General features: G+C 36.5%; 1 protein-coding gene across 1 annotated transcript in view; it reads left to right on the plus strand.

The window, feature by feature from the left end:
- LOC150075032 (EF-hand domain-containing family member B-like) overlaps positions 1-11,661 on the plus strand; it is a 243,532-nt gene extending 231,871 nt beyond the window's left edge. Inside the window, exon 9 of the mRNA XM_090389053.1 lies at positions 11,497-11,661. Coding sequence (XP_090245179.1) covers positions 11,497-11,661 — 165 coding nt within the window. The remainder of the gene's footprint in view (positions 1-11,496) is intronic.
- The last annotated feature ends 6,515 nt before the right edge of the window (positions 11,662-18,176 follow it).

An 18,176-nucleotide genomic window follows, 5' to 3' on the forward strand; every position in this document is an offset into this window, starting at 1 on the left:
CTCGTATTCCCCAGAGTTCCTGGTCCTGAAACATAAACTGGAAAAACAAGCACTTAATTTTAAGTCCAAGGGCCTCTATCCCTACAACGGGGCATTCAGTATAGAGGAACTGAAAAGAGCCCTCACTCTTTCCAAAGCAAGTGCTGTTGGACCAGATAGCATCCATTATGAAATGATTAAACATCTTTCACCAAAATCTATGGATTGTCTGCTCCTTCTGTATAACAGAATCTTTACTGAAGGGCAGTTTCTGGACTCCTGGCGAAAGGCAATCGTTCTTGCCTTCCCTAAGCCAGGAAAGGATCCAAAAGTCACCACCAACTATCGTCCTATTTTTCTGACTAGCTGTCTGTGCAAAATCCATCCTGGAGAGAATGGTTAATTCTCGTTTAATATGGTATCTCGAATCAAATGACCTTCTCTCCAACATCCAGTGCGGCTTCCGAAGGAACCGGTCCACTTTGGACCATCTTATTAGATTGGAAGCATCCATCCGGGATTCTTTCCTAAAACGCGAACACTTGGTGTCGGTGTTCTTTGACATGGAAAAAGCGTATGACACAACTTGGAGATTTGGCATTTTAAAAGATTTACATAGCCTAGGCCTTAGAGGGCATCTCCCCTTTTTTATTCAAACCATTTTAGCCAATCGATCGTTCCAAGTTCGTGTGGGATCCTCACTCTCTCGCTCCTTTAGCCAAGAGGAGGGAGTACCACAAGGATCAGTATTAAGTGTCACGCTTTTTGCCATCAAAATAAATTCCATCACAGAACAACTTCCTCCGACTGTAAACAGTGCCCTCTATGTTGATGACTTTAGCATTTTTTGTCAGTCATGCAACATGAGGGTTATTGAAAGACAACTGCAGAAAGCCATCGATAGTCTGAATTCCTGGGCACTAGCTAATGGCTTCAGGTTCTCGCTGGAAAAGGCTGTTTGCGTACACTTTTGTCGCAAGCGTAATCTTCATCCTGAACCTGAATTAAGGCTCGGACAAAATGCTATTCCAGTAGCAGCAAACACAAAATTCTTGGGACTCATATTCGATAAAAAACTAACCTTTTTAGATCATATTCGTCAACTCCGCACAAAGTGCACACGTGGGCTTAATATTCTCCGCTCGCTCTCCTCTACATCTTGGGGAGCAGACCGATGTACCCTTCTTCGGCTTTACCGTGCACTTGTGCGATCCCAACTAGATTATGGGTCCCAGGTATATTCCTCAGCCAGAGACAGTGTCCTGCAGTGGCTGGACCTCGTCCATCATCAGGCCCTACGTATTGCTACTGGAGCATATCGCACATCTCCTGTCCAGAGCTTATACGTCGAAGCAAACGAACCACCGTTATCGCTTCGACGTAAGCAGTTGTCTTTAAAGTACGCTTTAAAACTGAAATCCCTGCCAGACCATCCTACGTGGCCATTCGTTTTTGAGCCACGATGGGAAAATTTATACAATACCCGTAAGACTGCCAATCGTCCTTTTGGTATTCGTGTCCAAGAGCTACTCAAAGAACTTAATATCAAGGTAGACAAGGTTGCCCAAACACCAAAGCAACCCTTTCCACCCTGGCATGCTCATGTCCCGGCATGTGACTTGTCCCTTAGAAATTGGGGCAAGTCGGACACTCCATCATGTGTCTACCTGCAGCTTTTTTCAGCACACCGAGCTGAACATTCTGACTTCGCGCCAGTTTACACAGATGGCTCGAAGTCGGAATCATATGTGGGATCTGCTGCTGTCTTTACAGACAGAACTACATCGGAGCAGATTCCCTCTGAATGCAGTATATTTACTGCAGAGCTGCATGCTATAGAGTTAGCCTTGGATCACATTAGTGAATGCCAATACCAACGGTTCATTTTATATTCCGATTCTCTCAGCATGTTACAGGCTTTGATATCTGTGAGGTATAATCCTCATCCAGTTCTGCCTAGTATTCAGCAGAAGATTCACTTCCTCCGTGAACACGATATCCGCTTCTGCTGGATTCCCAGCCACATTGGGATTAGGGGAAATGATTTGGCTGACGCCACAGCCAAATCAGCAATTCCCAATAATAACCACTGCCTGTCAGTCCCCTATGCAGACTACAGGCAAATAATACACCAAAACATACACTCCCAATGGCAGGACTCATGGAATGGACAGACTGGCAATAAACTATATTGTATAAAGCCTGTAATTGAACCGTGGCAGTCTAGTCTGCGCAGGAATTGTAAGGAGGAAGTTGTTCTTGCCCGGACCCACATAGGACATAGTCATTTGACTCATTCTTTTTTGCTGAGGGCTGATGACCCTCCTATGTGTGTGTGTCCTGTGGCACAATTTTAACGATTAGACACCTTTTGATTGACTGTCCAGATTTTAGCAATATCCGTTTTACCGCTTTTAACCATCTGACTGAGCCGTATACACTCAGTCAGATTTTATCCGACAATGACAACGTGTCTGCTGTTTTTAGCTATTTTAAATGAATAAAAGTTTTTAAATTGTATTTAATTTATGTTATTGTTACGTCTTTATTGATTTATTTTATATCTTTGTTATTATATATCTGGACATGGTGGCCTTACTAATTAGGCCACCAAGAATTTAAAAAAAAAAAAAAAAAAAAATTTATTTAAATATTACCTAGTCTTGGCGCATTATAGCCGCAGTTGCTAATACGCCAAAAAAACCCAATCAAACAAACAAACCCATGCATTGCTAACCAGCTACTGGGACTACAGTTATTATGTAGAGATAAAACTAAAATTGAGATATAACTAAATTAAATATACAAGGTAAAAGCTAAGCCAAATCTTCAAGATAAAAATTCCTTACTTATAGATATCACGGGGCTAACTTATGGATAAAGGGCCTTATAAAAATTACAAATTACACAGCTAAATATAACCATGGACAAAAAAGCAAATAAGAATAACATGCTGTATGGGTACCACAGCATAAATTGCACCCCGGACTTGAAATGACCACACAGATCCCGTATTTCCCTAATAACGGTCATATTGCATCCAATGCTGCGACACCACTAGGGATCAACCTACACACAAGGAAACAAAAAACCACAATCGACCATACTTCAATGAAAATGGTACATACATACACCAGCAAAGACAGCTTAAATTCAATAAATGTAACAGCAGACTATGTAAAACTTGTCCATACATGCACAATACACACCAAGCAAACACTGATAACGCACCAACATTCTGTCACACAAAGAATGTCATTTACCTAATCACATGTAAGGATTGCGATATACAATACATAGGACAAACTAGTACAGAGCTCCACATTCGTATGAACCTTCACCACTCACAAATTAATAAATACGAGGAAAGCACCACGAAATACGGTATATCAAACAAAACAGATAAATTCAACAATGAAATCGAATATAAACATAAATTCACCAACACATCCATTGCCATCCTGGACATAATAGCAAATAAAGCCAAAAGAGCAATCATGGAAGACGTGTTCATAATGCTATAAAAGTAAAGTGCAGCCATTATCAACCCACTGCAGGGTGGTAGCCTCCTCAACAATTCATGCTGAGGGAAATGGACCATAATCTGCCACGCTGGTCCAGTGCAGGTTGGCAGATCGACCGTATTCAGCAGTCAGGGGCTTGAACCCCAGTCTAATTCAAAGAGCGTGTGCTACTGCACTCCCGCTCCTTCCCACTCGGCTACGGAGGCTAAATAAATCCTTATACCCTTATGGACTAAACAATCGGTTTAATGGCAGAAACTTCACATACAATAGCCCCGGACAATGCACCTAAAACCGTTTTTCAGCTCAATAAAAATTGGAGTATTAACGGGATTAAATACCAAAAAATTCTGCAAGAACATAACGAAAACCACTATAAAAAGCCACAAAACATCAAAGAATTTGAAAAACTTATCACAGAATGGGACACCAAACCCATAAATATAAAAAACATCCGCAGTACCCTATTTGCTATTAAATTAAGCAAGTTAGAAGCATTAAATAAGATTTACCAAAAGCACTAAACACAGAACAAACACCTCAACAATGCACTAGAAGACATTTAAATTCAGAATTGGCATAGACTATGACCACAAACCCAAATTAGAATACTGCATTATCAAATTCCTAAACAAATCATACAACCATATCAAATTCAGTGACATTATCAATAAAAATAAGGATTACCTACCAATTAAAAACATCCAAATTAAAGTTAGAAACAGCTACACCAAGCCCATAGGATTAACAATATGCAACTACAAAAACACTATTAGCAATATGAATGAAGTAGACTAACCCTGTCTCTGCCAGGACAGTAAATATAAAGACTACATAAATGCATATTACAACCATATAATCACAGGCAACCTCAACATTATTGAAGATAGCACACTAAACGAGACCATGAAAAAAGGTACTAAATTCAGACCCAACACCCCAGTCAGCTTGAAAAACATACGAAAATCAATACACACAGATCTACTACAATTCGCATTTAGAACTGCATACAAACACAGCGAACCAATAGAATCTTTTCAAAGCTGGATTTGCACCACCACTGAAAACATGCTAACCGGTTTCAGAGAAAACATAGCACCACAAAAATATGATAAACAAGATAAACCTGGAAATTTCAACCGCAAAGTAAAATAATTGCAAAATAAATTTGTGATCACAAGCACAGATAAGGCAAACAACAATTTCAGCATTATCTGTAAAAAATTCTACATAGAAACTATTAAAGAGGAATTTAATCGCAGTGACACATACAAATATACAAACACTAATCCAAACAGCATCAGCAAGAAAATATTGGCTATGCACAAAAAGCTCAAAATAAAAATAGACAGGATACAATACCCATACATATATTGGATACCTAAGTTTCACAAGGTACCTACCAGAAAAAGATTTATTACATCAGGCAAGAATAGTTACATAAAGTACTCTAGTAAGATAATGGAAAAAAAATTAAAAGACATAACCAATGAAATCAAGAACTCCAGAATCATCACCGACAACAAAAAATATTTGGAATATATCAAAAACCAAAACAATAACATCAAAAGTATTTACATGTACAATTTTAAAAACCTATTCACAAGCATTTCTCACGACAACCTAACCATAGTACAACAGCAAAACTACGAAAAATATCACAAAATTATTAAATGCAACAAACAATATTGGAATGACCTCATCAAACTCAGATTAAAAGGCAACTACGTACTCATGGGAGACAAAATATACATACAATGGAGGAGGGATAGCTATGGGTTCTAGCAGTTCTTGCTCCATAGCTAACCTTTACCTGCACCACTATGAAAGCAGAATCAAAGATAAATGTTACATTTTACAGATATATATATATATATATATATATATATATATATATATACTATCATTGAATTATATTAAATAAAGTTAAATTATAATGAAATAAATAAATAATTAATTAATTAATTAAGCATTCATTAGAGGCAGCAACATGCAATTCCTCCATATGAAGCTGAAATACATCCAATATGTTAAATTAAATAAAATAAAACATAAGCCAGTAGTATGCAAAAACTGTAGAGCGAAAATTAACATAAAAATAACCCAAATAAACAATCAAACGAAAAGAAAGAATAGATATAAATAGTAGCCCATAAACCCTTGTATAATTTCGAACTTTAAATCCAATTAAAACTATACAAAATTTAGACTAATGCCAATTATTTATTAATTTAGCGGTACCCCCCAGAGGTACCAGTTCCAAAAGACGTGAAATATCAGCAAAAGAGGGTTAAAGGAACTACCAACCGATAACAAAATCAAAATAAATTAAAATAAAATAGACTGACCATCATGCCCCATCTCGACAGAGGACCACGAGGCCAATGATGGTCATGGAATCGCTGCATTTCAATCGCTATACAAATCGTCGCCATGGTGAAAAGATCAAAGTAATAAGTACCAATTCACCCACCCTCCTCTGATCGATCCACCAATGCAGAGGATTTGCACGGCGGTGGTCCTTATGCAGCGAAAAATAAAATATAGAACAGACAGCACTCTAGAGCAGAGCCACACCACTGACATACTGTAAGCTGAATCAGCTTATATAGAAGAAAAAAGGAAAATAGATGGCAGCACAAGCATTGCTAAATTAGCATATCGACCCATTACTTAATTAATTATTTATTTCATTATAATTTAACTTTATTTAATATAATTCAATGATAGTATATATTTCGGCTTCATATGGAGGAATTGCAAGATGCTGCCTCCAATGAATGCTTAATTATTAATTATTTATTTTATTATAATTCAACTTCTGTCAACATTTAATATAATTCAACAGTAATGGGTCGATATGCTAATTTAGCAACGCCTGTGCTGCCATCTATTTTCCTTTTTTCTTCTATATAAGCTGATTCAGCTTACAGTATGTCAGTGGTGTGGCTCTGCTCTAGAGTGCTGTCTGTTCTATATTTTATTTTTCGCTGCATATGAACCACCGCCGTGCAAATCCTCTGCATTGGTGGATCGATCGGAGGAGGGAGGGTGAATTGGTACTTCGATCTTTTCACCATGGCGACGATTTGTATAGCGATTGAAATGCAGCGATTCCATGACCATCATTGGCCTCGTGGTCCTCTGTCGAGATGGGGCATGATGGTCAGTCTATTTTATTTTAATTTATTTTGATTTTGTTATCGGTTGGTAGTTCCTTTAACCCTCTTTTGGTGATATTTCACGTCTTTTGGAACTGGTACCTCTGGGGGGTACCGCTAAATTAATAAATAATTGGCATTAGTCTAAATTTTGTATAGTTTTAATTGGATTTAAAGTTCGAAATTATACAAGGGTTTATGGGCTACTATTTATATCTATTCTTTCTTTTCGTTTGATTGTTAATTTGGATTATTTTTATGTTAATTTGTTTTTGCCATACTACTGGCTTATGTTTTATTTTATTTAATCTAACATATTGGATATATATATATTTTTTTTTTTTTTTTTTTTTTTGTAGTTGTTGGCGCATAGGCTTCTGTGCTAAAGTTTAAAACAAGATCTAGGGAAGAATGTAAGAAAATATAGACATTATAAATGCCCAACCCCAAAGTGACAGCCTTGGCTAAGTAATTCTGTTAATTTTTTACTTAGCCAGAGTCTCCTCACTTTGGTGTTCTGCATTTGCACTACCAGCTTTCACAAGTATTTCCCTATATTCTCAAATAGTTTGGTAAGTTCTTCCTTGAATTTATTCTAATTACCCACTTCCACAACAGATGGAAGTTTGTTCCAACAATCAACCACCTGCTGGCTGAAAGAAAATAAATGGTGGTGCAGATTAGCTGTGTGGCAATTTGACTCTGAATGTAAATTTGACTTTGAATATAAATGATTATTACAACTATGCTGAATCAAGCACAGTACTAATGGCATTTTTACTCAATCCATACAGAGGCTTAAACACCTCAATAAGATCACTTTGCGGGTGCCTAGTCTCCAGACACTGCAGTTTACAGAACTGAAGCCTTTCTTGGTAAGAGCAACCTTTTGTTACCCTCACCAATCTTGTTGCTTTTTTAGCCATTCCAGGACCACAGCCTTCTTAAAATGAAGCCAATAGAATTTTGAGTATGTAATACTCAAAATGAGGCCTAACCATTGCCTTATATAATGGGATAATTACCTTATCCCATTTATTTATCATTGACAAAACCCCATGTGTGCTGGGCGCCTCCATAGCCAGGTGGGAAGGAGCAGCAGTGCGTGGCACACGCTTCTTGATTAGACCGTGGTTCGAGCCCATCACCACCAAATATGGAGGATGTGGAAAGGTCAGGGAATGATCACCGCATATCCCGAAGCAATATGGCCTTAGTTGCTAATGCTCCTAAAAAAAACCAAATAACAAACCATGTGTGCTGTCCTGGAAGCTTGTCTACATGGCACATAAAACTTTATATCTTTAAATCTTTACTATCTGGGGGTAATTGTGAACTGCACAATTACCCCCAGATAGTTGTGCAATCAGATATGAATTGCACTGGCCACCCATTTTTAATCGATACACTGCCTTAGATTTAATATGCTTCCTAACTCAGTGCATAACCCTTCCCCTTTCCTATCCTTTCTGTACACGTACTTCCCATATTCAAATTCTGAATCCCTTATGTCTGATTGACACCACATCTCTGATACCCTTACAGTACCCACATTTGATGATTTAACCAGTACTTCAAATTCATCAAATTTATTTGCTATGCTTCCACCATTGGTACACATGCACCTGTTTTTATTCTTAGTTACCCTAAAACAGCAGGCCTTGAAATCCCCAATACCTTGATTTCCAGGCTGCTTTATGTTCCAATAGAAGTGCAAGAATCACTTTCACCTCTGCCTGTGGCTGTTGTTAATCCATTAGTCTGTGATTCCTCAAGCTAGTAGTTTTCTGACCCACCTAACACTGCCTCAATAGCACCATGCTGTGAAAAATTCTACCCAAGAGCCTTGCACAGTCTCTCCAGTTTGGAATTTTTTGACAAGGCTCTCATCATGTTCTCCCTCCTATCATATTTTGGAGTTTTGTAGACATTTTCAAATTTAATCCTAACTTGCGACTTTTTCTCAACGTTGCCCTCTACTTGTCAAGTAGAGATACATCTGTCATAGTGCCAGTTTGTACAACATCACCTTCTGTGCCCTTAAATGCTCTACAATATCAACTTTTTCTCATATTACACATTGGTATGGAGGTTCAAAATGTATGCTTGATCAACTCAGCTTATCGTGCATGTAGTTGACTCAAGATTTGGTGGTGATGAGTTGCCTTCATTAAATATTAATAATGAATGTAAGAAAATCAAATCTGTATTTTCTTACGTTCTTTCCTAACTCTTGTTTTAAACTTTATCCTACTTTCCCCCCACACAAGAAAATTATTATTGATATACAGCAGACTCTCGATTAACCGGGACACTTCAAGACCCCAAATTTAAAAAAAATAATTAAAAATAAAAAAATATACCTATTATCTTGCAATCCCTGCTGTCTTGCCGCTCAAGAAAAAAAAAAAAAAGAGAGACCAAATGTTTTCCCCCCACACAAGAAAATTATTATTGATATACAGCAGACTCTCGATTAACCGGGACACTTCAAGACCCCAAATTTAAAAAAAATAATTAAAAATAAAAAAATATACCTATTATCTTGCAATCCCTGCTGTCTTGCCGCTCAAGAAAAAAAAAAAAAAGAGAGACCAAATGTTTAGTTTGATTTATTGTGTCGCGTTGATTGTTGTTCCATTGTAGCGCAAAAGGACAAATTTTGTTTCGTTATTTATGTCAGGGGTGTCAGAATTTTTTATAGTAGATTTTTTTTTTTTTTTTTTTTTTGTTTAGAAATCGCAAAAATGTTGGGTAAACGCAAAAGAGTTGCGTTTTCAGTTAAACAAAAACTTGAAATTATTCAAAAGTTTGAAAACAGTACATCTGTTCAATCTCTAATGAACCATTATAATGTTGGTGACCAAACCATACACAAAATCGAAAAAATATGGGAAGCTATTAGACTTAAAATTGACATCAAAAAAAAATAAGGGAAGCATCGTATTGGACGCACGAGTAGTGTGTGGTAAGTTTTTTATCTATCGCCATATTTTTTACATAGGTCGCTGAACATTTTTCGATACAGTAAGTCCCTGACTTACGCAACTATGGTTTTATGTAAATTTTTTTTCACTCAATTTTTTTTTTTTTTAGGATTGTAAAATTTAAAACAAACAAAAATAATAAATAAATAAAATAAGCAATCAATAACTATCACGGCATGCACAAGTTTCACAAGTGAGATACGGAGTAACAAGCAAAAAAATAGGAAAGAAGAGAAGATTCTTACAATTTGTGTTTTTTTTTTTTTTTTATATGACTGAAGATTTCAGTGAAGGGAACACATTTCACACAATAACGTAAAAGCCCACACAATTCCAGCTATCAGTATTATCGCAAATGCAATAAGGTCGAGTTTACTACCCATTTATAATTAGATGCATGAACAGAAAAGCCCAGTAACCCGGAATGTGCAAATTGTTTAATGGCACTGACCTCCAAAAATGTGCTTTAGTAAAATGTGAGTTCGCGTGAGGTGATAATAGTGTGTTTCCCCCTTAACCCTGTGAAGTTCTTTTCAGAAAATTTCAGTTTCACCATTATCATGGTGCCGACTAAGAGAATAAGTGACAGTGCTACTAGTAAATCAATCAACAAAAGGAAAGCCATCGATTTGGATCAGAAAATTAAACTAATAAGGATGTATGAAAATGGCCAAACATTAACAAGTATCGCGCGGGATTCAGATTTGTCAATAATAATATAGTAGCAATATGTTATTAGCCATTCCTGAATTACGTAAAACTCGATGAAGTAAGAAGTCCTGGAACGTATCTCTTACGTATGTTGGGGACTTTTGTATTTTTGGATTAACCGGGAAATCGATTATCCGGGATTTGTTTTTTGCCATCTATCCCGGAAAATCGAGAGTCTACTGTATATAATTTTTCTAATATATTCTATTCTAATATATTCATGATTTTATTGCCTAATTATTCTATTCTCTATTTTATTCTCTTTGTGTAGAAGAAGGCATATTAGCTAACTGATTTCTTTGGACTGGTCATGGTCCCGTTTAGTGTGCACAGTCAAAAGTAAGATGGTTGTGCATCTGAGTCCAAACACGGCCATAAAAAATGTATAAATAACATCCTGTTGTGAACTGTGGTGAAAATTTTGCAACCCTTGATAATTAATTAAATATCTATATCAGTGGTCCTCAATGGTGTGCTGCAGCACACTAGTGTGCTGAAAAACCATTCTAAGTATGCTGCAAGATAAATTAAAAGGACAAATTTTAAAATTTGTAAGAAAACTAACAAAAATGTACTCCTGTGCACTGTCACGTGTTTGTCAGAAGTTAGTGCCAGCCAAGTATAATAGAGAAGTTATTATATGGAGACAGAATTAGTCTTCTGTTCATGTTCCCAACATGAGTCTGGAGAATCCACCAAAGGAGCATTCCCACTGGAATGCTCCTTTGGTGGCACAATTCAACACTATCCCTCTGTGGAACAATACAAAACAAGTAATGAATTGCAAATTATATGAATTTAAATAACCAATTTTGAATTTTTTGCCCACAGGAATACTAATGAATCTACTGATTTAATTGAAGGTGAAAGCTGAAATAACCGAGTTGCTTTTTCGTTGAATAAGACCAAAATTAATAAAGAAACCTGATACCACCAGAAGGATTGGTATAACCAGAAAGTTATACCAAACCTGTCTTTCTGTCTAACTAAAGGGAAATTGGTAAAATGTTATTGATCTGATGGTAGGATCCAGCAACTTTAGTATTTAATAAATTAATTTTGAAAATTATTTGCATGATATAAGGGCCTTTACTTCATACAGGATCTAATGAACACGTAAAATTTATCTTCCAGGTCTTTACACTGGTTTCTAATGCTGGTATACAGATTAATGAAGATTTATTTGAGAAGCTATGGCAAGAAGCTGTACAAAGTTTCAAGAAAGATTACATTAGTGTTGAAGAATTCTGTTCTTATCTTGATAAATGCAACTCATTTAAATACAAAGAAAATGTCTGATTTTATGTGATTACCGTGTCTTCCACATTATAAATTAATATGTAAGAAGTCAGTCTCTCTCTCTCTCTCTGATTCTAAGATATACCATTTATTTGTATTTCAGTTTGAACTCTATTTTTCAAATATGATTATTTTATTTATATTATTCACTTTGTTTCATTTAGAAAGTGAGCAAAATTGTATATTTCTCATTTAATGGTGTGTAAATAACAAAAAGGCAGTTATTATTTAGTGTTTTCATGTAATTTATATTTAATAAATATAAGATGTCTATTTAAGTCAACAGACCACTGTTGGCTTAAATAGACAAGTTCTATTACTGGAGTTGAGAGAGAAGAATGTGGGAGAAAGGATGCATATAAACTAAATTTAATAGTGTTTTTTTAGGTGGGCCTGTAAGATATTAAGTGAAAGCAATAAACTTATGCATCATTCAGATCTGAAGAAAGTTTTCAGAATTGTGTGTATTAATCTTTATTTCTCACTTTTTAAATATAGTTGGTTTCATTACCTGCACTGTAAAGCCTCACTTTAACAGAGGTAAGACCTGTCTGCTGAATCCAAAAGAAATACAGCAGACTGTCGATTTACCAGGATTGGATTAACTGGGACACTTTGATTCCAAATTTACAAAAAAAAAACATCCAAAAATCATTAAATTCAAGTAATAAATATAAAGGTATAAACAGATGTTTTGTAAGTCATAAATAAGTGACAAGAAGCAGCATTACATCATAAGTCATCATTGGGAGACTAGTGTACCTATTATCTTGCAACCCCTGCAGCTCAAAAAAAAAAGGGGGGGCAAACGTTTAGTTTGCTTTAGTGTGTTGCATCAATTGTTGTGTTCTGTCGCACCGCAAAAGAACAAATTTTGTTTCGTTATTTATTTTTTATAAAAATCCCAAACACAAGAGGTATCAGGACCAATAATACTTAGTACCATGCTTGGGTTGGAGGTTGAGGAGACGAAAGAAGATATTTGTTGACATTACTCTTGAATTTCTGCAGACTGTAATTTTCAGGAAATATGTATGAAGGCAGGTTGTTCCAGAAAAACGGCAGTTGAATGAATAAACGAAGAAGATGAAAATTTGGTTCTGTGAGTTTGAAGTTGGACAGTAAATGGATGTTGGCTGGTGGCGGCACATGTTCGGACTGCTTTGAAAGAGAGTGCGGGAATTATAGAAGCCAATTCACAAGAACAGTGCCCATTGGAGTATCTGTAGAAAAGGCATGCAGCAGAAACAGTATGTCTATGAGACAGAGAGTGGAGAGACTGTTAGAGAGGAGTCATTAATTAACCTAACTGCCCTCTTCTGAATGGAATCTAGAAGCCTGAGAGAGGTTTTGGGGGCATCACCCCAGATGTGGGAACAATATTCTGTGGTAGGACATATTTGCGATTTGTACAGAGTTTGGAAGAAAAGTAATGCCGAGAGCAAAAGAAAACCAAATTTTTTAGATGCGGAGGAAGCAATATTTGTAATGTGCTTGTGCCAAGTGAGATTAGAGGTCAGGGTAATCCCCCAAAAGAGATATATAGAAATCGGAGTGTCACCAAAGATAAGCATAGAAGCAGAAGAATCCTTTTTTGCAATATAAGACAAGACTGATTTTTAGAAGGATCCAAATCAACTAAGTTGTCTTTGCCCCACTGGAGAATTACCTGGAGATCAGCATTTAATGAATTGGTAGCGGATATTTGAGAAGTTATGTTGGGGATGTCAGAATTTTTTTTTTTTTTTTTTTATAGTAACTTTTTTTTATTAGTAATCACGAAAATGATGGGCAAATGCAAAAGTTGTGCTTTCAATTAAACAAAAAATTTTAAATTATTCAAAAGTTTTAAAACGGTGCATACGTTAATCTGGTGAGTATGGGCTTGGCAAACCCAGGGTCCTGTGCTGGATATCATCATTCCTCGATTTCTTGGTGATTTTTCTCTCTCGGGATAACTCGGGAATTTTTTTTGGCTGGTGTAGCATAAGCCTCAGGCTTCCTTGCACCATATGGCTAATAATAATGTTGGTGACCAAACCATACACAAAATTGAAAAAAATAAAGAGAAGCTATTAGGTTTAAAATAGAGGGAAGCTATTAGATTTAAAATCGACATTGTAAAAAAATAAAGGAAAGCTTCATATTGGACACGCAAGTAGTGCTGGTAAGTTTTTTATCTATCGGCATACTTTTTATGTAGGTTGCTGAACATTTTTGGATACAGTAAGCCTATGACTTACATAGCTTCGGACTTACTGTACGTTATTTATATTTTTTTATATGACTGAAGATTTCAGTGAAGGGGACAACACATTTCACTATAATATCGTAAAAACCCACATAATTCCAGCTATCGGTATTAATTCAAATGCAATAAGATCGAGTTTACTGCCCATTCATAATGAATTGCAGTAACAGAAAAGCCCAATAAACTGGAAAGTGCAAATTGTTTTTATTGTTTTATGGCAGTGACTTCCAGAAATGTGTTTTAGTAAAATGTGAGCTCGCGTGGGTTGATAAGTCAGTTTTTGCCTTAACTCTGTGAAACTTTACAGAAATTTTCATTTTTACCATTACATGGTACATTTACTAGTAACAGCGTACTAGTAAATCTATAAAGAAGAGGAAAGAGATAGAGTTGGAGCAGAAAATTAAAATAATAAGGATGTATGAAAATGGCCACACATTAACAAGTATTGCACAGAATTGAGATTTGTTGGCAACGGTGAACACAATAGAGAAAGACAGAATACGAGAAGCGATTGGCACCATTGAAGGTCAACTATAATAACAAAGGCTATGAAATACATCAATTTTTACAGTACAATAACAAGGGGTAGAATTTTTTTCAGCCTGGTCTGCTTGTTGACAGGAGAGACTGCTTCTACAGGGTGGGGTACACTTAAATAGAAAGGATGCAAGAATATGTGCTGATGCTATTGGGGCAGTGTTAGGTGGGTTGGAAAACTGCTAGCTTGGGGTGGGTTTACACAGACTAAAAGGTTAACAGTGGCCGCAGGCAGAAGAAAAACTGATGATTCTTGCATTGCTTCTATTTAGAATGAGCAGCAGCCTGGAAAGCAAGGCAATGGAGATTTCCAGGACTGCTGGGAGTCATAGTGGAAGAAGTAAATACATGGGCTGTGTTAGGTAATTAAGAGTAGAAACAGGTGAATGTGTATTTGCATATACACCAATGCTAGGAGCATAGTTAATAAATTTGATGAGCTTGAAGAGCTAGTCAAAACATCAAAGGCTGGGATATCAGAGATGTGGTGTCATACAGACATAAGCAGTGAAGAGTTGGAATTTTGGGAGTAAAAATCTGTACAGAAAGGATAGACAAGGCAGGAAGGGAGGAAGGGTTATGCTGTTAGTTAAGAAACATAAAATCTAAGGAAGTGCATCCAGTTCATGTTGGTGGACAATGCATTGTTGAGTCATTTGGTGTGACATAAGCACTGGGAAAGGAAAAATGAGAGTAGGTGTGTGTTATAGGCCTAATGAATCTGATGAGTATAATGAGCAATAGTGCAGAGAAATAGAGTGGGCCAGTAAATCAGTGTGTTATAATGGGGGATTTTAACTTTCCAGATACAGGCCGGCCTCAATTAACGCGATTAATTCGTCCTGCGAGCGCAAAACGGAAACGCATTAATCGAATATAATAATCAATAGGAAAAATTATAATTGGTCGACCTTCTGGAATGTCCATAAAGAAATTTAAAAATAACTTTTAAATAACTTTTTAACTCTATACAATGTAAAAGATAATGAAAATAATTATGGAATTAAATATTTATTGCATGAAACAGCAGTTCCCAAACTGTGCAACGCAGAAAATTTTAACTTTTCGAGGGAAACAGCGATACGTGATACTCGACATCTGTCGGACATCATGCGAACTACTAGCTCAAGCTAGTTCACAGTTTCAATATTTCTTATTAAGTTGTTTGGACCTAACTACTAAACGGAACTGTTAGGTATTTCTTTTGGTCTGGGTGCACTGTGAAAAAATTACTGAGACACTAAGGGCACCGTGAACTGAGAAAGTTTGGGAATCTCTGACATAAAATACAGAATGAAGAAATAACTGTTGCAGAAATATTTGAACGGTGTTGACTTTCTCTTTTCATCAATCAATTTCTGATAGCCGACAACAATCTTCTCTGGGAATTGGCAAAATAAATATTGCAGCGAACCTCAAAACGTTTGTTTGAGGTTTTCTGTGATACGAAAGATTTCATCTAGTTCTTTTACTGTTATCTCCTTCATGGTACCATTTTCATCTGGCTCATTTAAAAATTTGAATTTTTAAATGCAAGTCTGCATTGACTATTATCGGGAGACAAACAAGTAATGCGTCTTCTTCCGATGGTTGATGGAACACACCGAGGCGGGCAGCAGGCAAACGTTTTTTATTCCCATCCGATGCATGGTAAGCTTAACGCGTGATTCAAATCTTTTTCGACTATTGAATAAAAAAAAAAAAAAAAAGATCGCGTTAACTGGAAATTTGCATCGTGTAAAGTGGTATAATTTTTTCAAATAGTGGTAACTGAAAAATGCATTAATCGAACTCGCATTATGCGAAGCCTGGCTGTATTGACTGGAATTTGTGGGTTGGTCACTCGCACACTAGCAAGATTTATTGGATGACGGTTTTGTACAGCATGTTCGAGACGCTACCGGAGGGAGTAATGCTCTTGATCTGATTATCAGCAGAGATTATTCATGAATTAAGAATTTGCAGATAAATGTGGGTGACAGTGATCACAAGGTACTGATGTGGGAATTAGTTAAAGATGTAACTACCATCAGGGCTATTGCTTTCGTAAAGGTGACTACGGTGGTCTGAGACAGTATTTAAATTCTATGGGAATTCTAAACGGGAAGCCTTCAGGGGACTTAATTTTGGATGCTACTAAGCTTTTCATTGCAAGTAAGAAATACTGTTCAAGGTTCAGGCCTAAATGGATGTCAGACAAATTAATGAGGCTTGTGGCAGAGAAGAAAAACGTACTGGATGCATATAAATTATCAGGTGACAGAAGCCTATGGTAGATATAAGCTTGTCTGTAATCAAGTCACAAAGGAGGTTAGGCAGGCAAAGGCAGATTACGAGCAATCGACAAAGGATGGGAAAAAAACAGCAAATAGTTCTTTACTCATGTAAACTCTAGAAGGAAAGGGATCAATCAGATTTGACCACTTAACATGGGTTGACAATTGATGATCATGCTCAGGCAGCTGATAAACAAGGAGCATTTTGCATCTACACTGGTGTTCAAAGAAAGTGCATCACCCCTTGAAATTGTAATTGTCGTCTGAATAATGTAAGTATATGTAAGGATAGGGAGGTGATTATCCCGTTATACAAGGCAATGGTCCGGCCACACTTAGAGTACTGTGTACAGGTCTGGAGGCCTCATTTTAGAAGGGATGTAGAGTTGCTAGAACGAGTACAAATAAGAGCAACAAGATTGGTGAGGGTAACAAAGGGGTGCTCTTACCAAGAAATCTAAAGTTCTGCAAATTGCAGTGCCTGGAGAGTAGGCACCTGCGAGGTGATCTGATTGAGGTGTATAAGGACTTGAATGGCTTGAGAAAGCTGAATTCTAATGGGATTCTTCCTCTTTCTCAGATTAAAAACCTGAGGAGGCACAGATTCAAATTGAGGAAAGAGTTGTAGAATAGATATGCGGAAATTTTTCTTTAGCCAGCATGTAGTTGATTGGTGGAACAGACTCCCATCTTTTGTTATAGAAGTTGATAGCCTAAATAAATTAAAGGCTGAGCTGGACAGGCATTTGGAACAAATGGAGGGGTGAAATGGGAGGGTTTTTTTTTTTTTTTTTTTTTGCTGATGTTACATAAGCTCACTTTTTTGCATCGTATGACTCTACTAATACTAATGTGTTTTTTCTTCCTTTTATGTTTAATTTTCTTATGTGCCACTCTGGCTACTTCACCACTTTCCCCAGATAAAGTTTTTAATTGAACTAATTTAAAATATATAACTATTTGTCTTCATTCTTCTGAGGATATTATTTGTTTTTTATAATTTTGGCATAGCAGGGATATAGTAGCAATATTTTATTAATCATTCCCAAGTTACATAAAACTCGACTTACGTAAGAAGTCCTGGAACATATCTGTTTTGTATGTCAGGGACTTACTATATTTTTTTGTATTAACCGGGAAATCGATTATCCGGGAATATTTTTTTACCATCTATCCTGGAAAATCGAAAGTCTACTGTACTTATAATTGCTGAAATTGCTAAAATATTATGAAAAAATGCTGTACTGTGAAATAGAAAACAAATGTTGTGAGACAGCACTTATTGTTTGGAGTTTTCAAATTTTGCTGTGTCCCATAGTGACAGTATAAACCAGCTAAAGCTGGTTTCTGAGTGATGAGATCTTAAGTACCCTCACTGGAGGCTCACACGACTCCCTACTGATGTCAGACAAGCTTTGCAGGTTGAGGAAAACCCTAACTTTCTACCT

Source organism: Mastigoproctus giganteus, chromosome 14 (assembly GCF_048544385.1).
Source record: "Mastigoproctus giganteus isolate SK-2022 chromosome 14, ASM4854438v1, whole genome shotgun sequence".
In the NCBI taxonomy this organism is placed as follows: domain Eukaryota; kingdom Metazoa; phylum Arthropoda; class Arachnida; order Uropygi; family Thelyphonidae; genus Mastigoproctus; species Mastigoproctus giganteus.